Here is a 27,523-nt window from a genome sequence, read left to right as displayed (position 1 = left end):
GGCAGAGCTGAATAACTGGACAAATGCCTCTTTCATGAAGCCATCTTAACAAGATTAATATCTGTTAATAAAAGGCTCATTTTGGTCAGAGCTGAGATTTATTTTTTTTTCCACCTCTGGTAACAGAAAGCTTTTGTGCAATCTACAATTACATTGCATAGAGACAATATTATATGTGTAAGGAAATGCAGCTGAAGCTTATCAGTGTCAGACACAGCCCAATACTTCCCCCTTCTGATGCTGTTTATATTATTCCAAAGACATTTCCCCTTAGAGGATGCTATTGATATTTTAGTGGAGTATCTTGCAAAATTCTAATAACGCCAGCGAGCTTTTGTATGCTAAAAATGTACAAGCCAGTTCAAGTAATGGAAAAAGCCACAAACAGCCCAAATTCCTAGTCTGCAGGATATTTCTTAGTACACATTCTTGTTTTAAAGTCTCTTAAGTGGTTTTTTTTTTCCCCCCTGACCTTTGAGAAAGAAAAGTAAAATGAAATCAGATGTTTAGGTGTAAAGGAGGCATTCCATGTGGTGTGATACATGGAGGCAAAGGCTCCTTTCCAGCAGGAAACTGGCAGCAGCTGTGATGGGGCACGGGAACAACAAAACCCAGGTGATTCGAGTCTGTGAGGCTGAGTAAGGAGCTCTCAAGAAGGAATACCAGCAAAGGAATGCCTCCTAGGAGCCAGTGTGGGAAGAGAAGCTGGTGAGTGCAATTGTTTGAGAGTTGTAGGAACTGTATGGATTGTAATGGTTCAGTGTTCAGGCCCTTTCCTGTGGAAACTATTTCTTGATTTCCTTTTCTAAGCAGCTCAGGAGTACAAGCTTGATTTCTTGGCCAAGGAAGGAGCTTGTTTTTCAGTGCGTAAACGATGGCCCTTCCAAAGGGAGGCTCCCTTGATCAGAGAAATGTGGAATTTGGCAGTGATGATGGTGGCTTGAGGGTGTGGTATCTGGAGAACAAATGGTACTTAGAAAATAAGGTGATAGAGTCACCCTGGAGGAGAAAGCTTTTAGTGCTGTTCATGGAATGGTTTTGGAGAAAGGACTGAGGAGCTGCAGGAAAGAAAGACCAAGAAGTCCTCAGTAATGTCAAGGACTGATAGTGCTTAGCATACGGAGTTTGCCCTGAGGCCTTTATGAGATTAGGATTTTACTTCTCTAGTAGTTCAGTAGGACTAAAGGTGTAATGTGAAGAAATAGAATAGAATTTAATTATCAATGTATTCAATGTCAGTCTCAGACTGATCTGCACGCTCTTCTCTTTCGCTTCTTTGTGGCAAAGGCGCTTCTGTGTTGGCACTCTTCACACCTAATAGGATTGGAAAAGTCATGTGCTCATTTAAAAGCCTTAGGACAAGGGGCACATAGTAGTAATTGCTTAAGAAACTTTAAAATGTTGAAAAAAAGACAGTGTAGATTGTATTACTTTGCATTTGCTCAGTAAGTGATAAACACAGGCTTATTTTTCAGCTTTTTAAATTTCTGATTTTTATGCAGTTAGTATTAAAATATCTGGGAAGCCTGCTATGGGATGGAGTTTTTTTATGGGAATACTGATAATGAAGCAGCTCACATAAGTGTTTTATAAACTTCCAACAGAATTAAATAGAGCTTGAGGTTAGCTCAAATCTGAGTGATTTGAGGTTTTGTCTTGTCACAACTTCGTTGAGTATTCCAGCTGCTCCTTTTTTCCATGTAGTATGTATATGCTCAGTTTATGGGTTTTGGAGGCAATTTTGTGTAATAGATAGCAATAGGTAGATATTGAAATAGGTCATTAAGAAGGATATCCAAAATCTTTATTGTGTTGGCTATCCTGCAGTGGCTGAGAAATAGCTTGTTCCTGTCTCTAAACTCCAAATGGTGGAGCCCTGGGACACAAGACAACATTCTTAACTGACAGAAATAGCTGCAGCTCTGAAGGCAAATTAATTCTGTTAATTAAAACAAGGTAGGAGAATTGCTCAATTTTTATTTTTAAGGATTATTGTTATGCATTTTAAATATTTTTGTAGTACTTCAGTAGGATTATCTCATGGACTCAAGAAACCCCTAAGGCCATCTCTGTTGCAAATAGATACTTGTTTATGTGCTTGAACTGGGTAAGATTGTTCTAACTCACCCTAAGTGACAGTCCTTGCCCCAAAGCTTTTAAATGTACTTTGCAAAAGGTAATTTTTTCATTCTGAAGTAAGAATATTCTGTTCTTTATATTCCCATTACCTCTAGGTATCTCCTTATTGGGTTATTTTCCAATCTTTTTTTTTTTTCTCTGCCTTGCATTTTTTTAACTACATTGTTCAGCTGTATTAATTAGCTTTTCTGTGATTGTTTTCAGTACTTACATATATGGTTTGGAGCTGGTTGAGTGCACAAGAGGTTGGTTTTGGTTAAAACCTCTGCCATGGAGGAGATAACAGCTGTACAGTAGCAAATCTACAAAATAGGTAGTGATTAAATACCTGCCCTTTTTTGCGAGTATATTGCATTACCTCAAGCTGGCACAAACTTACTAAATCATTCCTTGTGTGTTTCTGTTGGACCTCTATAGCCTGACTTTTTTATCAGGAAGCCATAAAAAGGATAAGAAGGGAGCAGGAAACTGTAGCGGGAGTATTAAGATAAAGAACTTTCAGCGAGGCCAAAATTATACTGGAGAGTCATAGAGATAAAGAAAACAATAAGAGTTGTGCTACAAAGCAGGTGGTAATGCATTTTCAGACTGTGTAAGAAATGTTGTTTGTTTATGTTTCAAGGGTTTGTCATCAAAATCTCAAGACAGAGTTTCCTGCTATTATTTGGATTTCATAACTGTTTGCTGGACACTTCCCTTTGAGATGTTGGTACCTGGTATCTTAAGAAAATTAGAAAAACTGATGTACAGGAAGATTAGGTCAGATCAGACAGAATGTGAGTATTTTCCAAGCTGACAGTGTAAAAAAAGAAAAGATTAAGAGAAGGACAAGAGTGGAGGGGGGAAGATGAAGCATTTCATTCCAGAGGTATCCTTAACAAAGGAAATAAATACTTCTCGAGTAAACAACCAAATTGAGCAAGGAATGTTGTATTTGCTTTTCTCCTTTCTACAAGAGTTCAGAAATGTTCCTTTCCATATGTACATCACCAGACAGAAGGCAATAAGGAAAGTGAAACCATAATACAGATCCGTTTCTCCTTCCCTGTATCCCTAAGTAGGGTCTGCCAAACCACCATTAAATGAGGGAAAGATGGTGAATCCTAAAGCTGATATAAATGCCTAGAAAATACTACTTACCTGGGCTTCCAGAACTTTAAACCGTTTTTCTTGTTCTTTCAACCCACTAAAATACTTAGACAAATTATCCACCCTGTGGAAACAAAGCAAACACCTTGAGCAAAAAGGAGAGGCCTCAGAAGAAATCATAAAACACAAAGCACGTGTAACTTCACTGCACTTCTGTGCTGCTCAGACATCCCACAGTCCCCTGAAAGCTTTGTCTTTTTGAGGTGTTCCCATGAAAATTTTTGAGGCAAAACAGCATCTCTGGAACATTCTCATGCACCTGTTGCCCAGGGACTCACAAATGACAGATCAGGGCAGCCATTCAGCTTCTGGTGAGGGCCATTTAGCCCCAGCTGCTGCGGAAATCAAGGGCAGCAGAAAGGAGCAGCTTTGTCATTTCACCCACTTGTCTCTCCCACCTGTATCCAAAGGAAACTGATCGTGGTGTGAGAACTGAGGCCACAAAAGAGATAAGCCACTTAAAATTTATGCAAGCTTTCATTTCTGGAAACTGGCTTGACAGTCAAATCCCTTTTTCATGCAGCCCAAAGGGATTGCTTAAGGACCTTCCATATAGTGCCTTCAAATTACTGAGTTACCCCCATGCTTTCTGCATTTGTCAACTGTTCCCCCATCAGTTCCTTATTCTTAGCATCTGATTCCTCACAGGCTTGGCAAATCCTTCTCTGGTTTCTCCTAGCTGCTATTTCAGAGTTTCCCTCTAACAGGCTACGTTCCAATCTCACCTATGTGAAAACCCTGCTGCTGGGTGGGTCTAATGCATTTTGAGATTGGTTCAATGCAAACAAAATTCAAAGAATCACTTTTCTGGGGGTTTCGTAAGATTTCAGAAACATACTACTACCACCTAAGAGCAAAGATAAAAACCATGGGGTTAGTGGTGTTCATTTGAATCTCTTCCAGTTGTCTTCTGGCTCTGCTATACCTGAAATACTGTGAAGCCAGATGGATTCTCACTTTTCCCCTCCAGTAACTTCACCTATGATATATCACCTTTATTCCATATTATATAAAGGATATAGTGCCCTTTGTTTGGAAGCAATTGCACATGTATCTATTGCATGGTCTCAACAATTAAGCACTCACTCCAAGGGTTTGTCAGTGATCTGCTTATGAGAATAAAGTTTAAACCTATATAATCATTCTAAATTATGATGAATTAAGGGTGTATGTGAATTAGAGGGAGAAGAGTATTTTCCAAGAACATAAGTATGCTGTTCTGGTCTCCAGCTATTCTGTGAGTTGGAGAGATGGAGGTTTGTTTTGAAAGAAAGCAGACAGCACAGGAACATTTCCATGGAACTTACTTATTATGGTAACTTTCACACCCATTGCACCTCTATTTGAAGTCTGTTTTATTGTAAGAGAAAACAGCTGGAACAGGTGTTAAAAGCTTCTTTAAACACTGCTTTGCTGTCTTAGATGTTTCTGTTCTCCCTGCATATACTACTTTGAGTCTCACTTAAAGGTTTGAACCTCTGAATTTAGGACTTATTCTTTAGCAGACTAAACAAATTGAAGTGGTATTCCTAGGGAAAATACAGAGAAGTACACAAATGGAGACTCAGTCCCATGCCATAAAGTCATAAATATTTGTTCTTCTGCATCTATAATTCAAGGTATCTTAGCCTTCCATTCAGAAGTCTGTGTTGTATTCCTACAGGGGATGAAATTACGTGTGCTGCAGTATAGCAAATGAACTGTTTTTCCACTGTTTTCTCCATTAATAAGATTTTCATTGAGCTTGGCCACAGATTTGGCTGGAACTTGCAGGTCTATAATTGTACATACTTCAAGAGTGACAAAAACTCCTCTAACATTGTAGTGATGCTGGCCTCACATTTTTTCATGGACTATGTATTTCCTAACTGCATTCCAGTTGGACCCTTTATATAAGCTTTACAAGCACTTCAGTGTTGAACTCATGGAAAGCTGAGGGCTTGCAAGTTACTCTTATTGTGGGTCAGAATAACATAATAACATACTTATTAGATGTAGCCTTCAGCCTTTCTTCATTGCTTGCTTTCTTTTCTTGCTCAAGGTTTACAAGATAATGTTCTTTTTGCACCAGCTCCCATGTTATGATTTTTTGATCGAGGCCCACTGGAAGATCTCTTTCTGTGGAAAAAATAAGAATTGTATTTTACTCCCTTTGCTCTGATACTAGTAGTGAAAGGTTGATATGCTAAAGGAAGATTGTTTTTAGGGTTAATAATTGCTAAAATTCCGGAGCAAATGAAGTAACTATTTGTTAAGCCTATCAACTGTTAAATCTTCAGGAATCAAATTCCTTTAACCTGTTTTATATTGCCACCTTTGTTGTAGTAACTATGATGCATCAAGATGCTGTGGGAAACTGTTTATATTTTACATTATAAACCTTAATTTTTCACTTGTACTCTCCTGGCACTCTTTGTTAAAAATTAATTGTGACTCTTGGCTTAAGGAAATCTGACTTGTTCTTCTGTTTCATGTATGCACCATCTCCTAGGAGAGAGTCAGGCTCTCCAGTTGCTGATCACATTTGTTAACAACTCACCCAGGTGTTTTTTCTTGTGCTCCATTTTGTTGAAGAGTCTTCTGAGAACCAGAGTTATGTGGTTGATAATGATAAATGGAGGTGCTAAGGCAGGCCGGCCATGGTATTCCACAATCAGGTTGTAGCGCTGCACTTTCCAGAAGATGTCTGTATTGCCCTGGACAACTTGAAAAGTGTAACTGTAATTTGGGGGGAGGAATAAAAGTATGTAACTCCTTTCACCACAACAAGCTAAAGATGAATATAACAAAATTTAGTCCTGTTTTTACTTTAAAAAAGGAACAGCGAGGTCACCAAGTAGTGTTAATTTAATCTAAAATTTGTGCAAATTCTTAGATATTACTATAATTGCAGTTGCAGTCTTCAAATATTAAAAGATACATTTGTTTTGTTTGGTTTCTTGGGTTTTTTTTAAAGAGAGGTAATTCTACTTTGCTCAGGAAAGATCAGCAAACATGCCACATCAGTTCTTCAACCAAATGAATCATTATTAGCTGTGTTGACAACAAGCATTTCCCTGATGTGCAAATCATCCACTGTAAAGTCTGCCAAGTTTATGGCTGCTGTGCACCTGCAGATTTGTGATGCAGCGCAGCCAGGGCCTCAGACCCTTCTGTGCATGTTTAATTGAATTTTTAGCAGTAAAAGAGGCTCCTTTTCTCCTTGTCTCCAATGTGGCTAGAGTAAAGATGATGAGAACTTAAGAGCTATATAATCACAGAGTTCTGCCTATCAGTCCCCAAGTAATATTCATTAGGAAAATTTTAAGTGTATTCCAAAAGGAATAGCCAGCAGTGAGGTAGTAAATGTGGGCATCCACTTAAACCTTTGCAGCCTCTGTCGTGATACTTAGTGAAATCACTCTTGCCTGAACATAGCAATCAGGAGGTTCATAAGGAGGACATTTGTGACGAGTAGGAAGATGACCAGCAGGAGTATGACGAGCCAGTTGGCATAGCTGTTAGGGCAGGATGGGGTGTTCTGCTGCAGGATCTGCAGTGGGTTAAAGGTGCAGTTCCTGGGATACGTTCGTGATGCTGCGAAGGAAGATGAAGGAAAAGAATAGTTATGAGAAATCCTAATGCCATGTTTCTTTATTTGATTTTGTGAAAGTATAATCATGTGCACGATTGTGTACCTGAAAACACATTGCACTGTTGTGCAAGATATTTGCAGCCCTAGGACACTGCAGACTTCCACAACTTGGCTGCTCATTCAGAGTCAGGATGGCTGTCACAGCTGGCTTTGTGGTAATGTTCACCAAAAAGGGATTGTATTGAAAGGGCTGTATCCTTTTATGACTAGTTTTGAGTTCTCAAAATCAAACCACCTCTGAGTTCCCCCACATTCTTGTGTCCTCATGCCTGGTGTGTGGGTTAGGGAGAAAACTCAGTAAAAATTGGGAATGGGGTTCCTTGTTCTAAATTTAAAGTGCTTTGTGTGTCTGAGCTTGCAATGGAGGTTAGGAAGAACAGCTGATTCTACTGCATCAGACAGGTCTAGTTCTGTATTCTGTCTCCAGCTATGAATTAAACCCACAAGTTTAGAGTAGCATAATGATATTTACTTTTTTTCCTCCATTTTTCCCCTAATAATCCTTTTCCCCAGTGCCACAGATAACCCCATGGTTACATTCATTAGAGCACATGGTTATATCAAAGCTCACCAAGCTGGGACTGCTTTCATCAAGGGCACTACCTTGTACTTATCTATGCCGAATTTCATTTGATGATCCAGCACTCATGAGGCTCCTCTGCTTCTCTTAGGTGTCAGTTTTTGTCTTTGTGGCCCAGTGATGTAGTTTTGTCAGCAAATTTTGTCCTCTTCATTACCCCTCTCCCTTTCCATGTATTTCATAAAGATGTTAAACAGAAATAAGCCTCAGAGGGCACTAGAACAAATTAATCCCTTCTGGAAGTTGCCCATGTAATTGGTTCTTTTTTTTTCTCTGTTTCTTTTAACCGGTTATTTACCCAGGTGGAGACACCCACTGGAGTTTCAAAGGAGAGAAACACACCTTTCTAGGGAGTGCTACATCTGACTTTTTGGCAAATGAGTTGAATCCTATTCCAGAAATATTTGTTTCTTTCCAATTACTTTAATGGAAATAAGGGTGATTGATTGTGCTGTGCAGGCTTACACCACAGGCATTTAAAATGGACATGAATCACTCTCCTCTCTCATGTGTCATTCAGGCTTTTTTGGTTTTTCTAAGATGTGGGGGTTTTTTTATTATTAAGCAGAGTGAACATGAGAGAATGCTTACTGGTTTGTTTGTGTCTATGGCACGTTTTTTGGTTCCATTTTATATTACTCTGAGTTTGAATCCCACTTCATTATTGCCAGTGACATTTAGCACTGTTTTCTCTGGCTAAATGCTGTGGTGTTACTTCAGACTTCTTTGGGAGGAGACCTATTCTGTATTTTACCTGCTTACCTATCAGAAACATTGCCTTTGAACTTTTATGTCTAATTTTTTTGGTGTCCTGTGATTATTTTTATGTTGATTTGTTTGCCATGCTGCACATAAAGCTGCCCAAATCAAATAAAGCTAGTAATTGCTTATCTCCAGAGTAAATAAATGCTCTAGAGTAGTATTTATTCTAAAAAATGTGTTTGCTTATGGGCAGAGTGGTACTGCTTTAACACTGTCACATTAAACTACTGCCAAAATGTATGGAGGAGCTGTGATTTATTATTTGAGTTTACACAAGGTCTAGGTTAAACTGAATGGAAATGAGTCGAAGTGAAAGCAGGTATGCCAGCCTTTAAAACCAAATCCTTGTGTGAGTGTTTCTGAGAGCTTATCTAAATAGGGCCAGCCCTTATGCTCTAATGTAACTCCACAATGCCCATTATCTCTTTGCAAATACACTATTTGTGTGATAGTAACGTGTAAGCTTTGGCCCGTAGGACAAAGATTTAAAAAAAAACAAAAAAAGGGAAATACTTGGAAGGAATTCCACACTCTAATCAGACGTGTGCATTCAAAAATGGCCAAGTTAGGGAGAAAGAAATTTCCTCACTGTCTATTTCATCCAGTGGAATCTGGCCAAATATCTGAAGGTAGGGACGATAAAGAACCCTTCTGAATATCCATTCCACTCGGCTGTCATCGGGATGAAGCAGAGCTTGGGTTGTCACACCGTAGGCAATGAGCCACACGCTCAAGAAAAATAGAAAGAAAAAAACATCCTTCATCTACAAAAGAGAGGGGGAGGGGAGAAAAGGAGGGGTAGTGACTGTGATTGCATAGTCAAGGAACAGTAGTCTTTCTGTATGAATATGGCTCAAATAATTCTGTCTCTTTACAAGCTTGTTTAGGTTAAAGGAGGTGGAATAGGATATAGCTCCATGCACAGAATTCCTTGCCTGATCTTGCTGTTACCATATTGTCCTTGGCCCTCTAGTAAGCACTCTTCTTTGGTAGTTCATTTAGATAAAGGCACAATTTAAATTAAAATCTTGCTTTCCAATCATCAAACATTTAAAAATGATACACATTTTATCTTTTAAGCGACTCTCATTGCTCCTTTTAAGTGCATATTTTCTGTGAGATATCTCAGTACCATGGCCTGCTTTACTGTGAATTACAAGAGTTCTGCTGCAGCAGAGAATCCTGGTAGCAGTCAGTGCTCATTGATGAATACTGAGCCACTAATACAGCAGGCAGTGAAGACTGCAAGGATCAGGTTGCTTCTGTCTTCAGTTTTCAAGCTAAGTGATGCATCTGAAGGATTCTCTTCGGGGCTTCCTGCTTTTAAACATTGCGTTTCTCTACAGAAGCAGAAGTAATTGAATCCTAAAACACTTACTTAAAAAAAAAAAAATCTAATATGCATTTCAAGTGCAATAATTTTTCCCTGGTGGAAGAGGAACACTTCATCCTCTCCCCATCTAATCTGACAGAGTTCATTAGGGACTGTAGATTCATTTCAATTAGATTATTGGATTGTACAGTTACCCAAAAGCATAAGCATTTCAGACCTGCAGGATGTTACTTGGAGTTCTGATAAGAAACATCATCTCTAAGCCAGGCAAGACAGAGCTGATGTCTGACTTTCATCAACCTGTTTTGTTTTCTGAATGATCTAAAATTTAGGAATGCTGCAGGGCTGTAAGGGTATCACGGTGATGGAAGAGCGGTGACAAGTCTGGAAGTATTTTTTTCCAGGCTGCAGTCTCTTTGGGAATGAGCACTGTTCTGGGAATGAGCATTGTTCTGGCATTTTAGTGGTTACCAGACCAGTTTCAGCAACTCTGTAGCAAGGCTATAAAGGAGAAAGACAGTAAGAGGCCATCTGGGATTGCTTCTCTGTTAAGTAAGGGAGATGGTCCTGCTCGAACCGCCTCGAACCTTTCAAGCAGGTTCCATTTACTGAAGTGACCTTCCCTGTTCCTTCATTTGATGCGAGGTTCAGCACTGAACTACCAAAGCTGAGGCATCGTGTTGGCTTGGGTGGGGGGAAGATGAAAAGTCCTGTGTTAGGCTTTTGTCTAGGCTGCTGTTTATATTCTTCTTTGCATCTTCCCAGTCCTTGTGTTATCTTGCAGGACATCAGGTGCCAGCAGAGTGGACACAGGTAGTACTCGTCCAAGGCCCTGGTTTGGCTTGGCATGCAGCAAAGGAAGGGTTAGGAGCTGTACATCTGACTTGTGCTCTTACAATAGAAGTTTGCTAATGCCATAAGCTAGATAATGAACAAGAACAAATATTTATTTGCCATTTACCCTTTTGCTAGTCCAACCAAATGTCATGTTAGAGTTCCAGTTATTGCATTTGTAGACAAATCCAAATAGCTTGGTAGTTATGTTTATTCAATGGATACGCTTGTTTAGACTGTAGAGCTTTTACTGAGTTCTGCTGTGAGTCACAAATCAAATATTTGTAGATTCTGTAATAGTAATAACAATTTGATGAACTCTATTAATCAGTTAGCATGGGCTAATAGACCTAGAGGATTAACTTGCCTAAATAAAAAGCTATTTCGACATACCAACACATACCCAAGCACAGTAATTGTAATCCCAATGTCTCATTTCCTGCAGGAGAGCAGCAATAAATAAAAATATTTTATCAACATCTTCCAACATCTGCTCACAAAGTATTGATACGTTTTCATTGTAACTGGAGCTAAAATGTACAAGTAAGAGTAGCTCGTGTAGGAAACTTGTAACTATCTTTTTTCACTGATTTTTTTTTTTTCTGCACTTGCTGCAAAAACCATAATTTGTTTCCCCAAATCATTCATTGGAAGCCCAGCTCTTCTGTGTGTGGCCTGTTGTCTGCCTGAGGTCTTTGCCCTGGATGCACACAGCTTAGGAAGTAGGAGGAATAGCAGTAAAGGCAAAGACTGCTCTTCATGTGCCAGATCTGAGGATAAATTATTAGGTGAGGTACAAGGATTATTAAATTGGGACCAACTTAATGCACTACAGAGCTCTTTGGAAGGATCTATTTCAAACATTGCATCTTATAACAAAATGCAGGAATATGCAAAATGACAAGCCTTAAAAATGTAAAAATAAAGACAGATTATAAAGTTATTTCCTTTCTAAAGACAAGATTTCCTACTCTCCATTTGTTAGAAGGCACAAGTATTTATCTGAGACAGACTGCACACTTACCATCCTTTCCACGATTATGATCTTTGGTCCAAGTTGTTTGTGAATTGCGAAAATATGGATAAGTCTAAGTGTAAACACCATAAAATCAATGGCGAGTATTGTACGGCCAGCTTGAAAAGTTGAGTTCAGCATCCTGCAGAACACATGGAATGAAATATCAGCTCTCAACAAGTACTGCTAATGTCTGTACAGTGATGAGAAATAGCCAAAAGATGGAGGAACACTGTTTTCTCTCTCTTGGCTTCAAGGAGATTTATTAACAAATTAAAAAAAAAAAAGATACCTTGAGTAAAAAGGATTTCCAAAAAACAAATTAAAAAAGCAGAGCTTTTCAGTACATGTGTTTGAATGTACCAATATGTCTTTTTTTGGTCTCTGGAGCAACTTTCATGATTTCCACAGAATTTTAGAGGCTCCTACTGCAGAAACATGTCTCAAAGCTTGTAAAAATGAATGTTAGAGCCTGTCTTCTCAAGCACGTGAAACTCAGCTGTCAGTTGATGTACATAGCCCTTTCTACTGATGCTGACCACTTCACATGGAGTAAATATATACCTGCAGGTTACCCCAATTATGAAGAGAAAGATGGTCACCATATCACATTTATTCCAGTTATCCTCCACATACAGTTTAAATTTTTTCATTAAATTTGTGTCTTCCTCTGTATAGAAACTCTGAAAAAGAGAAATAATCATTGGTATTGATCTGTCTCCACTTTCACTATTACCTTCTGAGTTTTAACATAATACCTGTTTCCTTTTTCTGTCTCGTTGCAAAGAGAAAAAACAAATTCCTAGTATAAGAAGGAAAAAAAGAAAGCTTGGAAACAAGCTCAGTTTACCATTTTAAAACACAAAAGTTAGATAAAAGAGGAAAAAAAAATCTTTATTTTTGTGGAATTTTTGAGGCCTGATTTAAAATTTTTACAGAAGAAATTCCTCACTGTGAGGGTTGTGAGGCACTGGAACAGGTTGCCCAGTGAAGTTGTGGATGCCACATCCCTGGAAGAGTTCAAGGCCAGATTGGGTGGGGCTTTGAGCAACCTGGCCTGGGGAAAGCTGGGCATGGCAGGGGCTTGGAACTAGATGACTTTTAAAGTCCCTTCCAGCACAAGCATTCTGTGATTTTTGTCAGCATTGGAGCTGTTAATGCAGCTTCCAGTCAGAGTTCAGTTTCTAGGCATTGCTATCTAAACAGCATGAGCAGATTTGGCATTTGTGCACTGGAATTGTCAGTAAAGGCACATTTGATTATGTAGGCAGGGAGTTGGCTTTCTTAATTGGGTTTTAGCCTGGCAGTCTTCATGTTTTACAGGTTATAATGAAATGTTCTTTGATCCAGATGTTTTCCATGTCATCCTCTGGTTATGGCCTTGCTGCATAATTTCAAATACATTGTGACAAACTTCACTGTCTCTGTTGCTTAAGTAATGAATGCCTACAAGTTCTTCCAGAGCAAATGATTGTAACTGCTTTTTTTTGTGCCTAAAGGGAAGAGCTTTATGCATCCACAGTTGGCAGCACACTTGCACCACTGTTATTATTTCAGTTTTTAAACTGAGGGCATTCCAAAACCAGTAATGGGAGACTAATGGAGAAGGGGTTTTGGGGGTTGGTGGTTTTGTTTGGTTGGGTTTTTTAAGAAAAGAAAACCCAAAAGAGATCTGCTAATATTTTGAGTTGAAAAGTATTTTAGGAAAAGGCACAAATAACCTGAATTCATTTGCTTGTGGTTTTTTTAAACGGTCCCCAGCAGGGAAGAATCTCCTAAAAGGATGTAGAGCTGTCTGCTATGTTTCCAGGTGTAGAATATAACTTCCAACTTACATTATTTGTGGAGGGAGGATCTAGTTCTGGGGAGTGAAACCAGAGTGGGACTTTACAAAGCGAAGAATATCTGAATGCTAGCAGCCCACTTACTTGGCTAAGGCTGGAGTAGGATGGAAAACAGAAGTAGAGTTGTAGGTTTATATGGTGGAGGAAGAGCTTGCTCTGGGAGAGAGAGGTGAGATGTTTTGGATAAGGTAAGTTCTGTGTTGTTCACCTGTGCACCTGACACTTGAAATCTCCAAGCTTGTCCAGTTATACAGATTGTAAATCTATTGAAAATATTGCTGCAGGTTTTACTGTGTTGTTTTTAAGGTGATGCAGGTTACTCACCTGTCGGATCTCTTCCAAGACAAGGGTAAACACCCAGAAGTAGAGTACAATTTCTTTAACAGATGGACCTTGAGGTGGAGGTGGTTTAAAGTCCAGTAAAAGGACATAAGTAAATAGAAAGAGAAAAGCAAAGTACATGATAACATTCCCCATAAATACAGTTACAGGGGCACTCCAGAATTTTCTCCACCGGGTAAACATGAATGTCGCCCATGCTGTGTTTGCAGAAGGGTTCTGTTTTTCCAATGTGTCATTTCCTCTGCAAACCAAAAAGAATACATACTTGGTGACAATCTCCTAAAATTAGTTCATGGGAATAGGCTCAATATTATTCTATATAAAGCTTCTTGTAAGATAGTAACAGGCAGATGCTGGGGCTGGCCAAGGGGGCAGGCTGTAGAAGTCAGAGCAATCACATTACCATAGCAGAAATATTTAAAACCAAAAAAAAAAAGGTTTTGAAAAACAAAGTCACATCAAAATTATGTGCACATTTTTGTTATTTCAGTTAAGTTGTATTAATTTTATTTGTAATTTCATTGGGTTCCCGCATGGAGTGCAAATGCACAAGGAAAGGGGAGGGGGAAGGGTAATTGCTCTTTATAAACCTAAATAATAGCAAAGAAAAGAAAATGGCCAATGAATTTTTGTGAGTCAGCTCTTAATTATTTTGGCTCTAAAATTTTCTTGCAGTGTTTGTCTGTGGAAGTTCTTGTTGTTGCTGTGACTTTAAACTTCTGACCCACTCTCTAAGTGCTGGATCATACTAAGCCTGTGATTCTTGATTATCCTTGCTGGAATCTGATAGACCTACTGAAGAATACCTTACTCCTTTGCAGAACTGGCATCCTGCCCTTTGTGATTAAATTAGAGCAAATTGCAAAAAAAAAAAAAAAAAAGGCAATATAGAAGCCTTTTAGCAAAAAGAGTTGATCTCATAAATTATGTACTGCCGTAGTCTTTGAGTGTCGTGGAATGACACAAGTATTTTGGTAACTGAAGGGAAATTTGACCTGTACATCTACAACTGTTTTGCTGTGTTTTGGAACATGAAGTGGTATCTATTGGCAATGGAAATTATCCTGTGCATAAAATGCAAGTTTGATAGCAATTTGATCTTTGTGTGAGGATTTGTTTCCACATAAAATGCTTTCCTGTGTGAGCTACGGATGTTATTGGATCTTTAATGTTGTGATTCTGACTCTGAGAAGTGTGATCTCCGACAAAGGATGTGCACACTAGGGTATGTCTTCAATTTCACCTCACAGAAAATAAACAATGACTCTTTACTAGTTTTTAATTTCCTCTGACGATCTTGCTAATTATTAAATACATTTGTTACAAGGAAAAATTTCTCTTCACGGCCAATCTTTTCTATATGCCTGATTCTGTACTACCTCTCAATTTATGACATCATGAGATACATTCCCATGGTAACAGGCTAATATCATAAACAGATAATTGCAGCTTTACTGTAAGATGCTGAAATAGATCTGGGAGGGAGAGAGCCTCTTTGTTAAAATAAATTGCTAGGATAACAGCAATTGGAACACACAATGTAATGACCAAACCATGCTGCACTCAGGAAGTGCTTTATGATATTGCTTACAAATAGCTCCCAAGAGGCAGATGCTTTTACACCTATTTTATAGGTTAGGGGGGAGAGAGAAGAACTAATGATTTTCTCCAATATACCAGCAGTTAAATGCCAGAGGTAAAAATAGAACCTAATAACTCTGACTTGGTCCAGGACTTCATACTGCAGATGATGCTTCCTCTCTACCACTGGTCACATATTCTGAAGTTCTCTTTAAATCGTGGAAAAGCTAAGTGGCTATTTAGCACAATTTAGCCACTAAGAGGACTTTGTGCCAATCAAAAGTCTACTTATCCCGACTTAAGTCCTTGTGGTCTCCCAGGTTTTGGTGATGAGTGTGTGGTAGAGGTGTAGGGGGGGATTCTGTTCTGAATCACAGGATCTGTGATTGACCACAAGTAACTGACAAAACCTTTCTGCTCCATTATCCATTTGTGTGGTGCTCCCTCTAACTCATAAGGTTCCTCAGGGCTCATCTGTTAAAATATAAATTAGGAGCATGAGAAGCTGACTTAACATAAAACTCCCTGGTACTGATGGGTGCAAGTGCACCATTGTAGGAAAGTATGCAGTGATGTAAGGTTTTGCTGAGAACCTTCTTTCTGCTCAGCTCAGTAATCTGATAACTTCCTAAAATCCAGTGTTCATCGGTCATCGTGAGCTGATGGGAATGTCAGGAACTCCTATTTGATTCCCAAGTAAACTCCTTGGTCTGTAGAAATTACCTGCTCAGAAAAAGTTAAGTGGTGTCTCCCTAAAGCAATGCTATGTCCCTGTTTATTTTCTATATTCCTTTAAGAGAGCAACAACAGCAGTAATCAGAGGGCATAGCACTTCCTGAGGAGTAATGACTTTCTTGCCCTTCAGCTGCTCCTTAGATCATTAACTGGTCACTAATCCACAAGAAGTGTCCTGTTCTTTGACTGTTGTCATAAAAGTGACATTAACTGATGGTTTTAAACTTACCCATCTTTTTCCTTGGATAAAAACAGAGTCCTCTCTGAATCCAAACTGTCCAGCTCTCTAAATGGCTCTGGCTCATTCTCTGATTGTGTTCCCTCACTGTAAGGAAATAAATGCATTAGTTCAAAGATGATGCTTAGCCATTTTTCATTCCTAAATTGGCATTGATACAGAACTGCTAGGATGTATTTATCTTGGACCTGATCTGCTGGGGAGCTACCAAAAAATGCAAAATTGTTGGGGTTTGTCTTTACAAATTCTGTTTATTTTAAAGGAGGAGCCTGAAGTCACCCACAAAATTCAGAGAAGTGGTAATTGGCATGCCTCACAAAAATGGAGCAGGATGCTCAGTTTCCTCAAACTGCTTATGATTTGAGCAGAAATAAATCCCTCACTCAGTCTTAGAAAACTGAGCCCAATGCTCTATTCCTAGTTACTCTTAGTAGCAATTAAGAGGGGAAACGCCAGAAGCAGTAGGGGACGTGTCAGTTCTTGCATTTCCAGGGAAAGGAGGCAAAAAAAAGGAAATTTGGAAAGGATTACTTTATATATAATAATTTAAACCTTTCCATGAAAGCTTTGCTGAAATGTCACATTGAATGAATTTGTGAATCTGGCAGCCAGAAAGTCATCTTTGGTGATACTGGCAGAAGGAAAATCATAAGTCAGCATTGCCAAACAAGTCTTCCTCTTGCTTTTTATGTAGTTTAAGAGTTAAGAAACATGTATTTCATAATAACATGTCATTTCATATTGCCAATTCTGATGATTTGTATACGATTCTATGGATGTTATGAGGTTTTCCTAAAGTTTCAGATCTTCAGTTTTTATGACCGTCTGAGCAGCTTGGCTGCTCTTTTTTTTTCTTTTCTGTTTATTTTTTTTATTTCGTTGGTTTTTGTGGTGTGGGGTTTTTTGTTCCGTTTTGTTGGGATTTATTGTGCATGGGGTTTTTTTCAAGAAAACCCAAGGTTGTAAGGCACTGAATTTGAAAATCTTAACTGATTCTGATTGACTGATCATTTAATGTCAGTCCTATGTTTTTAAGCTTGACTTATGGTTATTAAGGCTTGTGGTTGATAACACTGCTTCGTGATGGCTGTTTTCCTTGGACAGGATACTGAAGTTTGAGCCCGGCATCTCCAAATCTAGAAACAAATGGTGCTACAGCTGAAGAAATTCTACACATTGCTGTGTAGAATCTGGAGCTGACAGAATTCCAATAGGCTTTTCTGGGGATTGTGCAAAATAGAATGATCTCTCTGAAACCGTGGCATTGATCTTTTAAGTGTGGCAACAGGCACTAGCACAGGACACACAAATCCCTCAGCCCCATAGAAAACTGATTTGGTTAGGTGATATTAGGTGATGTTATTGTTTTAATCACTTCAGGGAGAAATTTTGAGTCGGAATATTTTTTTATGGCCTATTTTCCATCACTTACTTATCGCTTGCCCCAATTAGCTATGTTTGTACCTGAATGATATTAAATTAGTGTAGATTAGGAAAGGACACCAGAATCCACAGATTAACTTGAGGATCTGTGTGCTTGTAGACATGTCTCCCCACCAGATTTTTGTCAGGAAGGCCTGCAAGTCAAGAAGAGAAGAGATGGCTTTGATATCACAAAAACGTACTTGCAGATGAAGTGCACCTATGTTCAGTGACTCCTAAGACAGTGAAAGCTCTGGAAACCTCACACCTTCAGAGCAAACAGGTTCTCTGTGTGTCCTTCTGCAGATGTTGCGTATGCAAGGAGTTATGCAGAGACCAGTGGAAAGAACAGCAAGCCAAATGGAATTAAACAACATCTGCAGTACTAAGGAAGCCCAAGTCAGGCACTGGGAGATAAAAGTAGCATCACTCTTAATTTAGCTTTGTGTATGCAGAGAGAACTCAGGTTGTGAGAGCAAAGCTGAATAGTATTTTCATTTAACTTTTATCAGTGAGCTCTCTCTTGAATCTGAACAAGGAGTTGTCCCGCATCTTGGAGCAGCTTCATCTAGCCCCAGGCAGATTTACAGTGCTTTTCTGATGCTTCTCTTTGAGCAAGGAAGGAATAAAAAGCAAAATGCACACGATGGATTAAGGCTAAACCTTCTCCTCAGCACACTGGTCTGTGTGCCAGCTGGATGAGAGGGTGGGGAAAGGGGGAGCTGGGCTGTTTTGGCAAGGACATGGTATAATGTCCTCTTCGTCTGTTGCTAGGGGGAGAGAAGAGTCCTTTCTCTGAAGAATGGCTCTCAGGGGAATACATTTCATGCAGTTGTTCGGTTCCTGTGCTATCCTCTCCTGTGTCCAACTTAAGGCCCTGGGGACATGTAAAACTTACCTGGACACCATCATGTGCAAAGAAAGACTTTGCATCTGCTTCTGTGGCCAGCTGAAGGCATGTGGTTTTGCTCCAGTGCTGATTTTTCCTCACCAACAGAGCAAATGCTCTCTCCTCACTGTTGTGGTAGCATTCACTAAACAATTCTGCCATAAGAAGGAAACACAGACAAAAAATGTATCTCTTGGGTGATCCTCTTAGACTTTGAAGGATGAGTTGTCATGTTGTCCTCCCTCTCCTGAACAGACTAAAGAAGATGAGCAGCTCAGCTTTGTCTTGTAGACAACAAATCCTTCATTTTAAGACAGAGCTACTGGACATAAAATAACATTAGGCTTGGTGGAGTGTTATGGCGTAGTTGTTTCCAGAGAAACTGGTCCTGGAGCTTAGAAACTAGGATAAATTTAAACAGTCCAAAAAAAAAAAAAAATTCTCATTAGACAAGATCTGACTTCTTGTGTCTGTTCCATTCTACTGATTCACTTGATTATCTCAGTACCTTTCCAAAGCCAGCCTACACCTTGTTACACTGTGAGGCTGGGTGAAAGGATCAAGTGCACTTAAAATAACATGATATACAGACATCTTTTCTAGTTGATGTGGTATTTATCATTCTTAAAGAAAGTTTGCTTTACATAATCCAGGCCAGGAATTAAAACTGAGGATCTGATCTAATATTTCTCAAAGCCAATAAGCAGAACTTCTGTGTATTGGATTAGGTCCCATAATTCCATTGACTGAATTACTTGAGCCCTGTGAATATATGAGAACCTGATTTTTAATTTTTGTAAATAATAATGGCCCTGTGAGAAGAAGGGAAAACGTGATCAGTGTGTAAATAATGTAGCAACAAAATGTGATCAGTGTGTAAATAATGTAGCCTTCAGCTGCTTGATGAACTATCTCCAAAGGGAGAGGAGCCTCTGCATTTGTTTCCATGTGGGGTGCATTTTAAAGCCCTCTCCTCACATCAGTGAAGGTACGGATTGAACTGAAGTCAGATCAGCAGAGAAGCTTGTGTGCAGACATCTGTTTCTAAACCAAGCAAAGGGGAGAGGTTCGGCATTCCAGCATTGCAGATGCTGGGATCTGACTGCTGTAGGGAGGGGCGGCTTGTCTGCTGCGAAACCAGTCTGAGCCTCGCTGCAGTTTGCTGTGCACTTGGCCCTCTTCTGGGTGAGGTAATCTCAAATTATTTTTAGCAGCAATGACAAAACTTAAAACTTGTTGCTCTAGTGGCCCTTACAGAGCAAGCTTGATATTGCAGGGAAAGCAGGCTGCTGTGAGCCTGGAAGTGTTTTGGTTATTCCATCTTCCACATCACTCTAACATACCTTGTACTAAGATCAGACAATTAAAATACCAACAAGCAGCAGGAAAGCTTCCATGCAACCCAGGGGGCCAGTCTTGGAACACTGATTTTTCCAAAACGAGTGGGTTTTAAATCTTTCTGCTGTATCTGAATGTTTGGGACTGCCTGTGCTGCAAGGCTGTTAAATTATTCATGACAGCTGACCTTTTACAACTGAAACAGTATTTTTTTCACTTGCTTGCCTTCCAATGGCAGTTCCTTCTTAAAGTTTCAATGCCATTCAAAAAGTGCCATTACTTACCAACAGCGAGCTGCTCATACTTGGCCTCTTTCACGATACAGGCTGCTTTTGTCTCCAGGCGGGACATCTCTTTAAGGATCTTGCAGGCTGCCAGAGCTGAAGCTACACCCTCCTGACCCTGTAGAATTGAAAGGGGTGCTGCTGTCACCCTCCACTGGAGGGCATTTCTGAATGGGGGAACACTCCACTATGCAACACATCTAACAGCAACAACAAAAAGTTCATGCGCGTCTTCCCTTTTAAGAAAAATCCTCCCTCGAATACAGCGTTGAAACTCCAAAATGCTGATCTAAATGATAGCTTTGATGATATTTGAGAATTAAACCCACATATTGTGGATGCCCCATCCCTGGGAGTGTTCGAGGCCAGGCTGGGTGGGGCACCGAGCAAACCTGTCTAGTGGGGGGTGTACCGGCCCATCGCAGGGGGATTAGAGCTGGATGATCTTTAAGGTCACTTCCAACCCAAACTATTCTATGATTCTTTATCGGTAGTTCTTGTGCCTTGTAAGGCTGGAGACTTCTGGGTCCAGTCTCTTAGAGGCGCCTGATCTGGGGCCAAAGACTGGAAGGAGAATAATGTGCTGTGGAAATAGAGCAACACAGTCTCACCGTGTCGAGACACCTCCGGCATGGCTGTGCTGCGCCCCTGCACGGAGATGTAGGAGAAAGGAGGGAGCACAGCTGGCAGAGGCACAACAAGGGCCCAGAGCAGGGACGTGCCTTGCGGTCACGGGGCTGCACAAACACGGGCCCTGCAAGGTGCTGATGTGTCCGCACGCACACACCCCACACTCACAGCCCGCGGAGCCGTGCTGCGCCTCGTCCCTCCCCGGGGCTCCCCCCGGGCCAGATGCACTCCTCGGGGCGGTCAGGGATGCAGCCTGAGAGCTGGCTGTCTCTGTGGGGGCAGGGGGGCTCCCAGATGCAGGGGACAGGGCTGGGTTGTGAAACAGGAGCCGATTATGCCAGCTCGAAGCTCAGCCCCGGACAGCGCAATGCTGCTCGCTACGCGTCGAGCACGTAAGCTAAAGATGCTGCATTGCTCCGTCTTGCCTCCCGTCACGCTCGGAGCCAAACAATTGGCGATTGTAGGAGGCACAAACGCTGCGCCTGGGAGCTGTGAGTCATCGGGAGCAGCGAGGGGAGGGCAGCGAGCGGAGCTTCAGCCCGGGCTGATTTACACCTGCTCCTGCTCTCCCCCCGGCCCCCGCGGGCAGGAGCCACGCAGAGATGAAAGGCCCTATAAATGCCACCTCTCGTGTTTTGGAAACAAACCTATCTGTCATCTGAGCTGCAAGGCTGAGCAAAAAAACATCTCGTAAACTTGAAATATGCCAATACTTCACCTGAAGCAGCTGCAGCTCGGAGCTTACCATAGCCCAGAAATAGTTTGCCATCTCGTGCCGGTTTTGAAGTACTGCCCATACAAACAAATCCCTCCAAGGATTTTCGCTTTTCTGGTTCATGTCCAAGGGCCCAGGTAATCGCTTGGTGTTCGTTTTATCCTGAAATATGGTTTGTAGAGTTTAAAACCTGATTTGCAGTCTCGTTTCATGAAAATGACGTGATCTAAGCTACTCTCGGCCTCGCCAGCTACTTCATATTTCTTTGACTTTTCTGTAGGACTAAAAGGTAATTGGCTCATTCTGTACTGAGTTAAAGGATCCTTGTGTCCCCGATATAACCCAATATGTGTGAGAACATTCTGGATGAAACAGTGACTCCGTTGAAGCCAATGCTGAAGTTTTCATTGACTTTATTAAGGCTTGGGTTTCACCACTGGTGTGTAATATCAGACAAGACAAACCTGTGATTAACTAATCTGAGCTTGCCTTCAATTATATCAGACTCTGCTTGACTGCCACAAAGGACATGGCTTCAGAGAAAAGGGAACAAAGGGCATTTTATTTCATCAGAAATAAATCTTGCCAAGGCCCTGTACACGACAAGAATAGAGTACATCAATACCCCTTTTTAGTCTTTCCTTTGAGAAACCTTTCCCTCGTGCAGGGAGCAGTTTAAGTAGAACACTGCTTATTCCTTTAACACTTGATAAAAAAATTGTCCAGAGGAAGTGTAGCCACTTAGGCCAAATTCTGAGTTTTAAGTATATTTAAAAAGTGCCTTTGTATCTATTGTGTTGGTTAGAAGCAGCCAGAGCGGATTTATTTTTAATTAAACAGGTTTCTATGAGAATATATCTTTTATAATTGAAATTATGGGATTCTGTTCAAATTTATTTTAATGGCACTTTTGGGGGATGTGGGGGGTGCTTCTTCAGATTGTGGTGAGCTATTGAATCAACTAAATTGCCCTGAAAGCCTTGCAGGAGACAAAGATATCCTAAAATTCTCATCTGTCTTTGTAACCACTAGTTCCTAACTTGAAAAACGACACACAGTTTGGCAGCAGTGACAGTGGTATACCAGTACTGTGATGCTCTTTCTGTTGCCAATGATAATGGGATTCAGCCTCTGTTGGGAAGAAGCCATGGGAAGAAGCTTTAAAATGGAAAAAGCTGGTAGGCAGAAGGATCTGATATCTGAATTGGGCCTTATCTACAGCACCAGTCTTTAGCTGACTTGCTGCCAAATGCCAGTAAAGTGAAGTGAGATTTTGGGGGCAACTTTTTATTTCTGGCAAATTTGTAAGTCTGGAGTCTGCTTAGTGATTTCAGAGGTACAGTCTCAAGTTGTCTGTCTTTGTGAATGAAGAAATCCTGAGTAGATTCAAACTTAACTTTTCATACTACTAATTAATTTAGCTAGGCTTTATCAAAGCAAAAGTTATTTAATGTCTTGAATAACATTTTTTAAATTAGCTTACAGTTTTAACAGTTTTAAGGTGAAATTAGAACTTGGTAAATACCAAAAGGCTTAATTGTTTCGTTTGTCTTAAACTAAACCTTAATGAAATTTCTTTATACATCTTTGTTTTGAAACCTTGTGCCCAAAATTATTTTCAATGCTTTTGCAAGAACTTTGGTACTTAGGAGTTTTAATGTTAAATACACTGTCAAAATGCAAAAATGATGATGTAGCCATTGTACCACTGTGGATTATAGACATTCCATTCCCCCCATCACATATTGTCCTTGTCATATGTTGGCCAGTGTGCTTTCCACGGCCACTTCACACAATTGTTCCTATTTCTTACTATGTGTTCTGTCACTCAAGACTATAATGATCTAAGGGCAAATATCAGATACTGCATATTACTGAATATCCAGTCTACTCACACAGAGTGTAAATCTGAGAATAGTTTCATGTACGAAGATCACCATTTTCAGACCTGGGATTGAAAACATCCATTGCCTGCTTTTCTTTCTCCTAGAAAATCCTGCCTTTCAAGTACTTTCTGCTTGAAGTTCTGTGTGAGAAATGCAGACCACTATTTTTATGTCTAATTACTCCTTAGTAAATGTAAATCTTATTACTTTGTATTTCTTTCATACATCTTTCACTGAATCTGTTCCCTGCCCTACCCCAAAGGCTAGACCTACTTAAAATTGTTCAGATTCTGAGTTGGAGGGGAGCAGAACTGCAATGCAAAGTTGTGACTCACAGATTTCTTCTTGCCTCCATGCCTGAGCTCTTGATAGAAACCTTTGCATGCATCATGAAGAAAGTCCTTGAGAACTCTAGAGACCTCACTGAGAGTGAAGAGGGGGCACACCTCCTTCTGCTCGTTTTGCTGCTGACCAGTGAGCCCTGCCAAGGTCAGTTTGCTTTCTTCATGTTTCTTCAGGAGAAGTTCATAGAGGAGACATTTCTGAGAAATGGAACAGTAGAGTCTCTGCAGACGACTGTAGGTCAGGAATTCATTTATGTTTGCCCCATTGTCAATAAATAATTTTACAAATTCTGGTTTGTCATTGACCAGAGCATCCATCATCACTTCCTCCAGGTCACAGGACTAGATTGACGAAGGGGAAAAAAGCCAAAACAAAACAAAAAAAGAAATTTTTGGAGGTAATCATGGATGGGTGATGAGAGAGGTAGGATTTAACACGAGGACATGCACGTTTTGTCTTCCACCAGTCAACAGTGAGTACAGTGAGAAAGAGGTGGAAGGCTCTTCATTTCCCTCTGACAAAATGTCCATGCCATCATTAATGTTAAAACACCAACACAAACTGCATGCTGTAGGACTTGATGTGAGGTACCCACCGCACTGGTACCCACCATTCTTCATGCCACCTTCTAACAGTAACATCTGCCTGCTTCTTGTGCTTTGTAAGCTTTGGTCTGTTTGCTCTAAAGGTCTATACAGAAGGGAAGAAAGATTGTTGGTCTCAAAGAGCTCAAGAAAGAGATGATGACCACTGAGTTATTCCTCTGTCTTTAGGCATTATCTTATAGGGGACCAAAAAGACAAACAGCCTCAGAAAGCAAACTACTGCTGCCCAATCTCTCAGTAGAGTGTGCAGGTAGTGTTAAAAACTGAAGCCACCTTTTGGGATGCTCCAGTGTCCTGTACACATTGCATTATACACCAAGTGTCCTCTAAGGCAAAAAAACCTGGTACCTTCCACTCCACATCACCATTGAATATTTCGCTTTTAGCAATGTCGACTCTATTCCAGGCCACTGCCAGCTTCAGTTCATCCAGATATTCCTGAGCCTCCTGACTCTGACTTTTACAGGCTGGAAAAAAAATAGAAAATGCAAATAAAGTCAGTACTTTAGGGTTATGTTTAATTTAATATTGTATTGGTTCTTTGATTAGCAATGCAAGTTCTCCTTCAGCCATCACAGATCTGTGGGTTGCTTAACCAGGAACCCTTCACAGCAACGTTTCCCTAAATTAAGAAACATTAATGTTCAAAAATGTTAGTTTTTTCTAGATGAAGCCTCTATTAAAAGCATTAAGTTTAAATGGCTGTTGGATGTTAAGAGGGACATTGGCCTGCAGAAAGCAGGGGACAGGGCTGGCTGTTGTTTTTGCCTTGTGTCCATTAGCGCATCAGGAACAGGATGTCTTTTTTTTTCTCCCTTGCTAAGTTTAAGCTAACACAAACCATTAAGTTAACAGAAACTGAAATAGGTGGCAGCACAAGTAATGTCTTCTTTCAGAAGATACAGTGGAGATTTCATATAGGAGAAATAGATTGTTTCTGAAACAAAGGCAATTTTGGTCTACTTGTGGGTTTTGGTTTTGTTTCTTGGGGGTTTTTTTAATGGTTTGTAATTGGAATAATATAGTGCTCCAATATATTTCAGTTCTTCTGTAGCCTCTGTTACTAAGAGAAGCAAGTAGTGTAATAAAGGAGTGACTAAAATAGTACTGTACAATAGCATGAGATTAAAAAGCAAACACTAGTTTAAAGGAAGTTTACAAGAGCTACGGTAACTGCCACAGTTAAATTGTCAATAAACAAACAAAAGAGCAGTTAATCAGAAATGAAATCCGATCCAACAGTCAACTGAACTTGCACTGGAAAAAGAGGAATTATTTTTATGGCATAGAAGTCAAATAAGACAAACATTAAATGCATTGTGTTTCTCTTACCTTTTACTAAAGCTTTTAAAATGACTGTGTCTAGATGATCTTCTGAACCATCTTGCTCAAAGTTGTGCAGAGTTAGAAGATGCTGGTGTGAAATAATGTTCTGAATCTATTTGGAGTTGAAACAAAAGTGGTTTTACACATTGTGCTTTGGATATACATTAGTGCCCAAGAACCCAGTGGGAATCACCCGTACAGTATTTCCCAAAAACTCATGTTCTAATTGTAAAGCTGAGGTTTGGCAAGAAGGCAAATATTATTAGTTTCCCATATATAAATAACTCCTAAGGCAAGGAGGGAGTTACTGCCTTTTCCAAAGTTGTCTACCAGGATAGGAGGAACAGAACTGGGATATCCTGAGAACCAGAATAGTGCTTTAATTAAAAGATCCTTCCTTAACTTACATTCTTATTTGACTCAAAGTCACGTTATAGCCAGCACACCACTAGTTTCATTTTACCTCATCCTGCTTTGACATTTAAGTTTTGCTGAGTTGTTTATTTAAAAGCACAGTCTCTAACTCTTCTCTGAGTAAAAGTCCTCAAGTATTGATATATGCAGTAGTCTTCTCTTTCCTTCTGCTTCTCTATTTATTGAGTTTTCTTTCTCGCAGTGCAGCTGCTCTGAGACTTTGTGAGCATGTGGCAATATTGCTTCTAGATGCCTTTCATCCCCTTTTGTCAGTGATCTGGCAAAGTTCTTCCTAATGGAGTTAGTATGTGGAACTTTTAGAGCTGAGGATTACGGCAGGGAATGCAAAGAGTAAGTAGTGGGCCAGGTCAGGACTTGGTTTATCTTGGAGGCACCCAGTGCTCTTCAGTCTTCACACAAGGACAATCTCAAAGTGGCTTTTTGTTTCTAAAAGGCTTATGCAAGGGTACCTCAAGACAAAGAGTTTTGTCTTTCTGTTTTAAGAACAATAATACTTAAAGAACAAGTAACTGACAATAGATAGGATGATTTCTAAACATGCTCCATTCTATTTAATTTATTCATGCTTATCCACAACTAGGTTTCCATTTAACAGCTGTAGATCATGAATTAGGTCTCTTCTGCCACAGCTGCACAAGCTCCACAGCTGTGGATATAAGTAATGCTTCATGTCCTACAGAAGGACTGTGGGGTTCCTGGGTGCTGGCTGTTACTTGAGGAAGTAAGTGAGGAAGGACAGAGCCCTAAGTGTTCAGCTGAATTACTGGGACAACAAAGTAGTTTGCATGCTCAGATGACCACTAGATTTTTAATGCTAGAGAGGCACTCGATGACACAAGTCTCAAAGCACTGGAGTTCCCAAAACTTCTGAGCAGCTTCTTGCCAAACCTGTACTGAAGGGGCTATCAAAGTGTTGGGGTTTTAGTTTAGTCTTAGTTTTTTTCCTGTTAAAGGAATTTTCTCCCATATGCATGTTGCTAGGGGACAAATAGCTGTACTTAAGAAAGACAAAAAGGGGAGTGGGGTGGGCCTGGCTACTCCTTTGTCTACACCTGGGTGTGGGGTCAGTTCGCTCTGAGCGTCTGGAGAGAGAAGCTGCAGAGAAAGGAGCTGCTGCTTCTTTCTTTTTGGCCGTTCTTTCTTTCTGCTGGAAGCAACGCCGGGACCCCAAAAGCCGCTTTCCCTGCCCTGCTGGAGACCGGGCTGTGGCTGCCCTGCCCCACTGCTGCTTCGAGCTTTCGCTACGCTGTAGCCCTGCTCGCCCTGCCTGCCTGGGCGTCCGTGGGGTTCTCCCATCTGGATACATCTCGTCTGCCACCCGGGATTTGCGTTAGTCCCTGCCGCTCCAGCCTGCCGTTCTAGCCTGCCGCTCTAGCCTGCCGTTCCAGCCTGCTGTTCCTGAGAGTCCGGGATCGGCTGCCCAGGGGTTTGTGAAGCCTTTGTTCCATCCCTTCCCGGGATC

At 40.4% G+C, this 27,523-nt stretch overlaps 1 protein-coding gene across 1 annotated transcript in view; it reads right to left on the bottom strand.

Moving 5' to 3' along the window:
* Nucleotides 1-464: 464 nt before the first annotated feature.
* TRPM5 (transient receptor potential cation channel subfamily M member 5) overlaps nucleotides 465-27,523 on the bottom strand; it is a 37,259-nt gene continuing 10,200 nt past the window's right edge. The window contains exons 7-24 of the mRNA XM_042038464.1: nucleotides 25,633-25,738; nucleotides 24,649-24,767; nucleotides 23,686-24,036; nucleotides 21,495-21,626; nucleotides 20,120-20,237; nucleotides 18,507-18,652; nucleotides 17,651-17,763; nucleotides 16,178-16,273; nucleotides 13,615-13,873; nucleotides 12,011-12,129; nucleotides 11,456-11,588; nucleotides 8,854-9,028; nucleotides 6,696-6,864; nucleotides 5,828-6,006; nucleotides 5,274-5,406; nucleotides 3,280-3,352; nucleotides 2,351-2,441; nucleotides 465-1,314 (exon numbers count right to left, since the gene is read on the bottom strand). Of these exons, the coding sequence (XP_041894398.1) occupies nucleotides 1,214-1,314; nucleotides 2,351-2,441; nucleotides 3,280-3,352; nucleotides 5,274-5,406; nucleotides 5,828-6,006; nucleotides 6,696-6,864; nucleotides 8,854-9,028; nucleotides 11,456-11,588; nucleotides 12,011-12,129; nucleotides 13,615-13,873; nucleotides 16,178-16,273; nucleotides 17,651-17,763; nucleotides 18,507-18,652; nucleotides 20,120-20,237; nucleotides 21,495-21,626; nucleotides 23,686-24,036; nucleotides 24,649-24,767; nucleotides 25,633-25,738 (2,613 nt within the window). The 3' untranslated portion in view covers nucleotides 465-1,213. The remainder of the gene's footprint in view (nucleotides 1,315-2,350; nucleotides 2,442-3,279; nucleotides 3,353-5,273; nucleotides 5,407-5,827; nucleotides 6,007-6,695; nucleotides 6,865-8,853; nucleotides 9,029-11,455; nucleotides 11,589-12,010; nucleotides 12,130-13,614; nucleotides 13,874-16,177; nucleotides 16,274-17,650; nucleotides 17,764-18,506; nucleotides 18,653-20,119; nucleotides 20,238-21,494; nucleotides 21,627-23,685; nucleotides 24,037-24,648; nucleotides 24,768-25,632; nucleotides 25,739-27,523) is intronic.

The sequence above is a fragment of the Corvus kubaryi genome, unplaced genomic scaffold, assembly GCF_017639235.1.
Source record: "Corvus kubaryi isolate FWS band 111438036 unplaced genomic scaffold, C.kubaryi_AGA036_p1.0 37392, whole genome shotgun sequence".
Lineage (NCBI taxonomy): Eukaryota > Metazoa > Chordata > Aves > Passeriformes > Corvidae > Corvus > Corvus kubaryi.
This window is presented reverse-complemented; position numbering and strand designations above follow the sequence as displayed.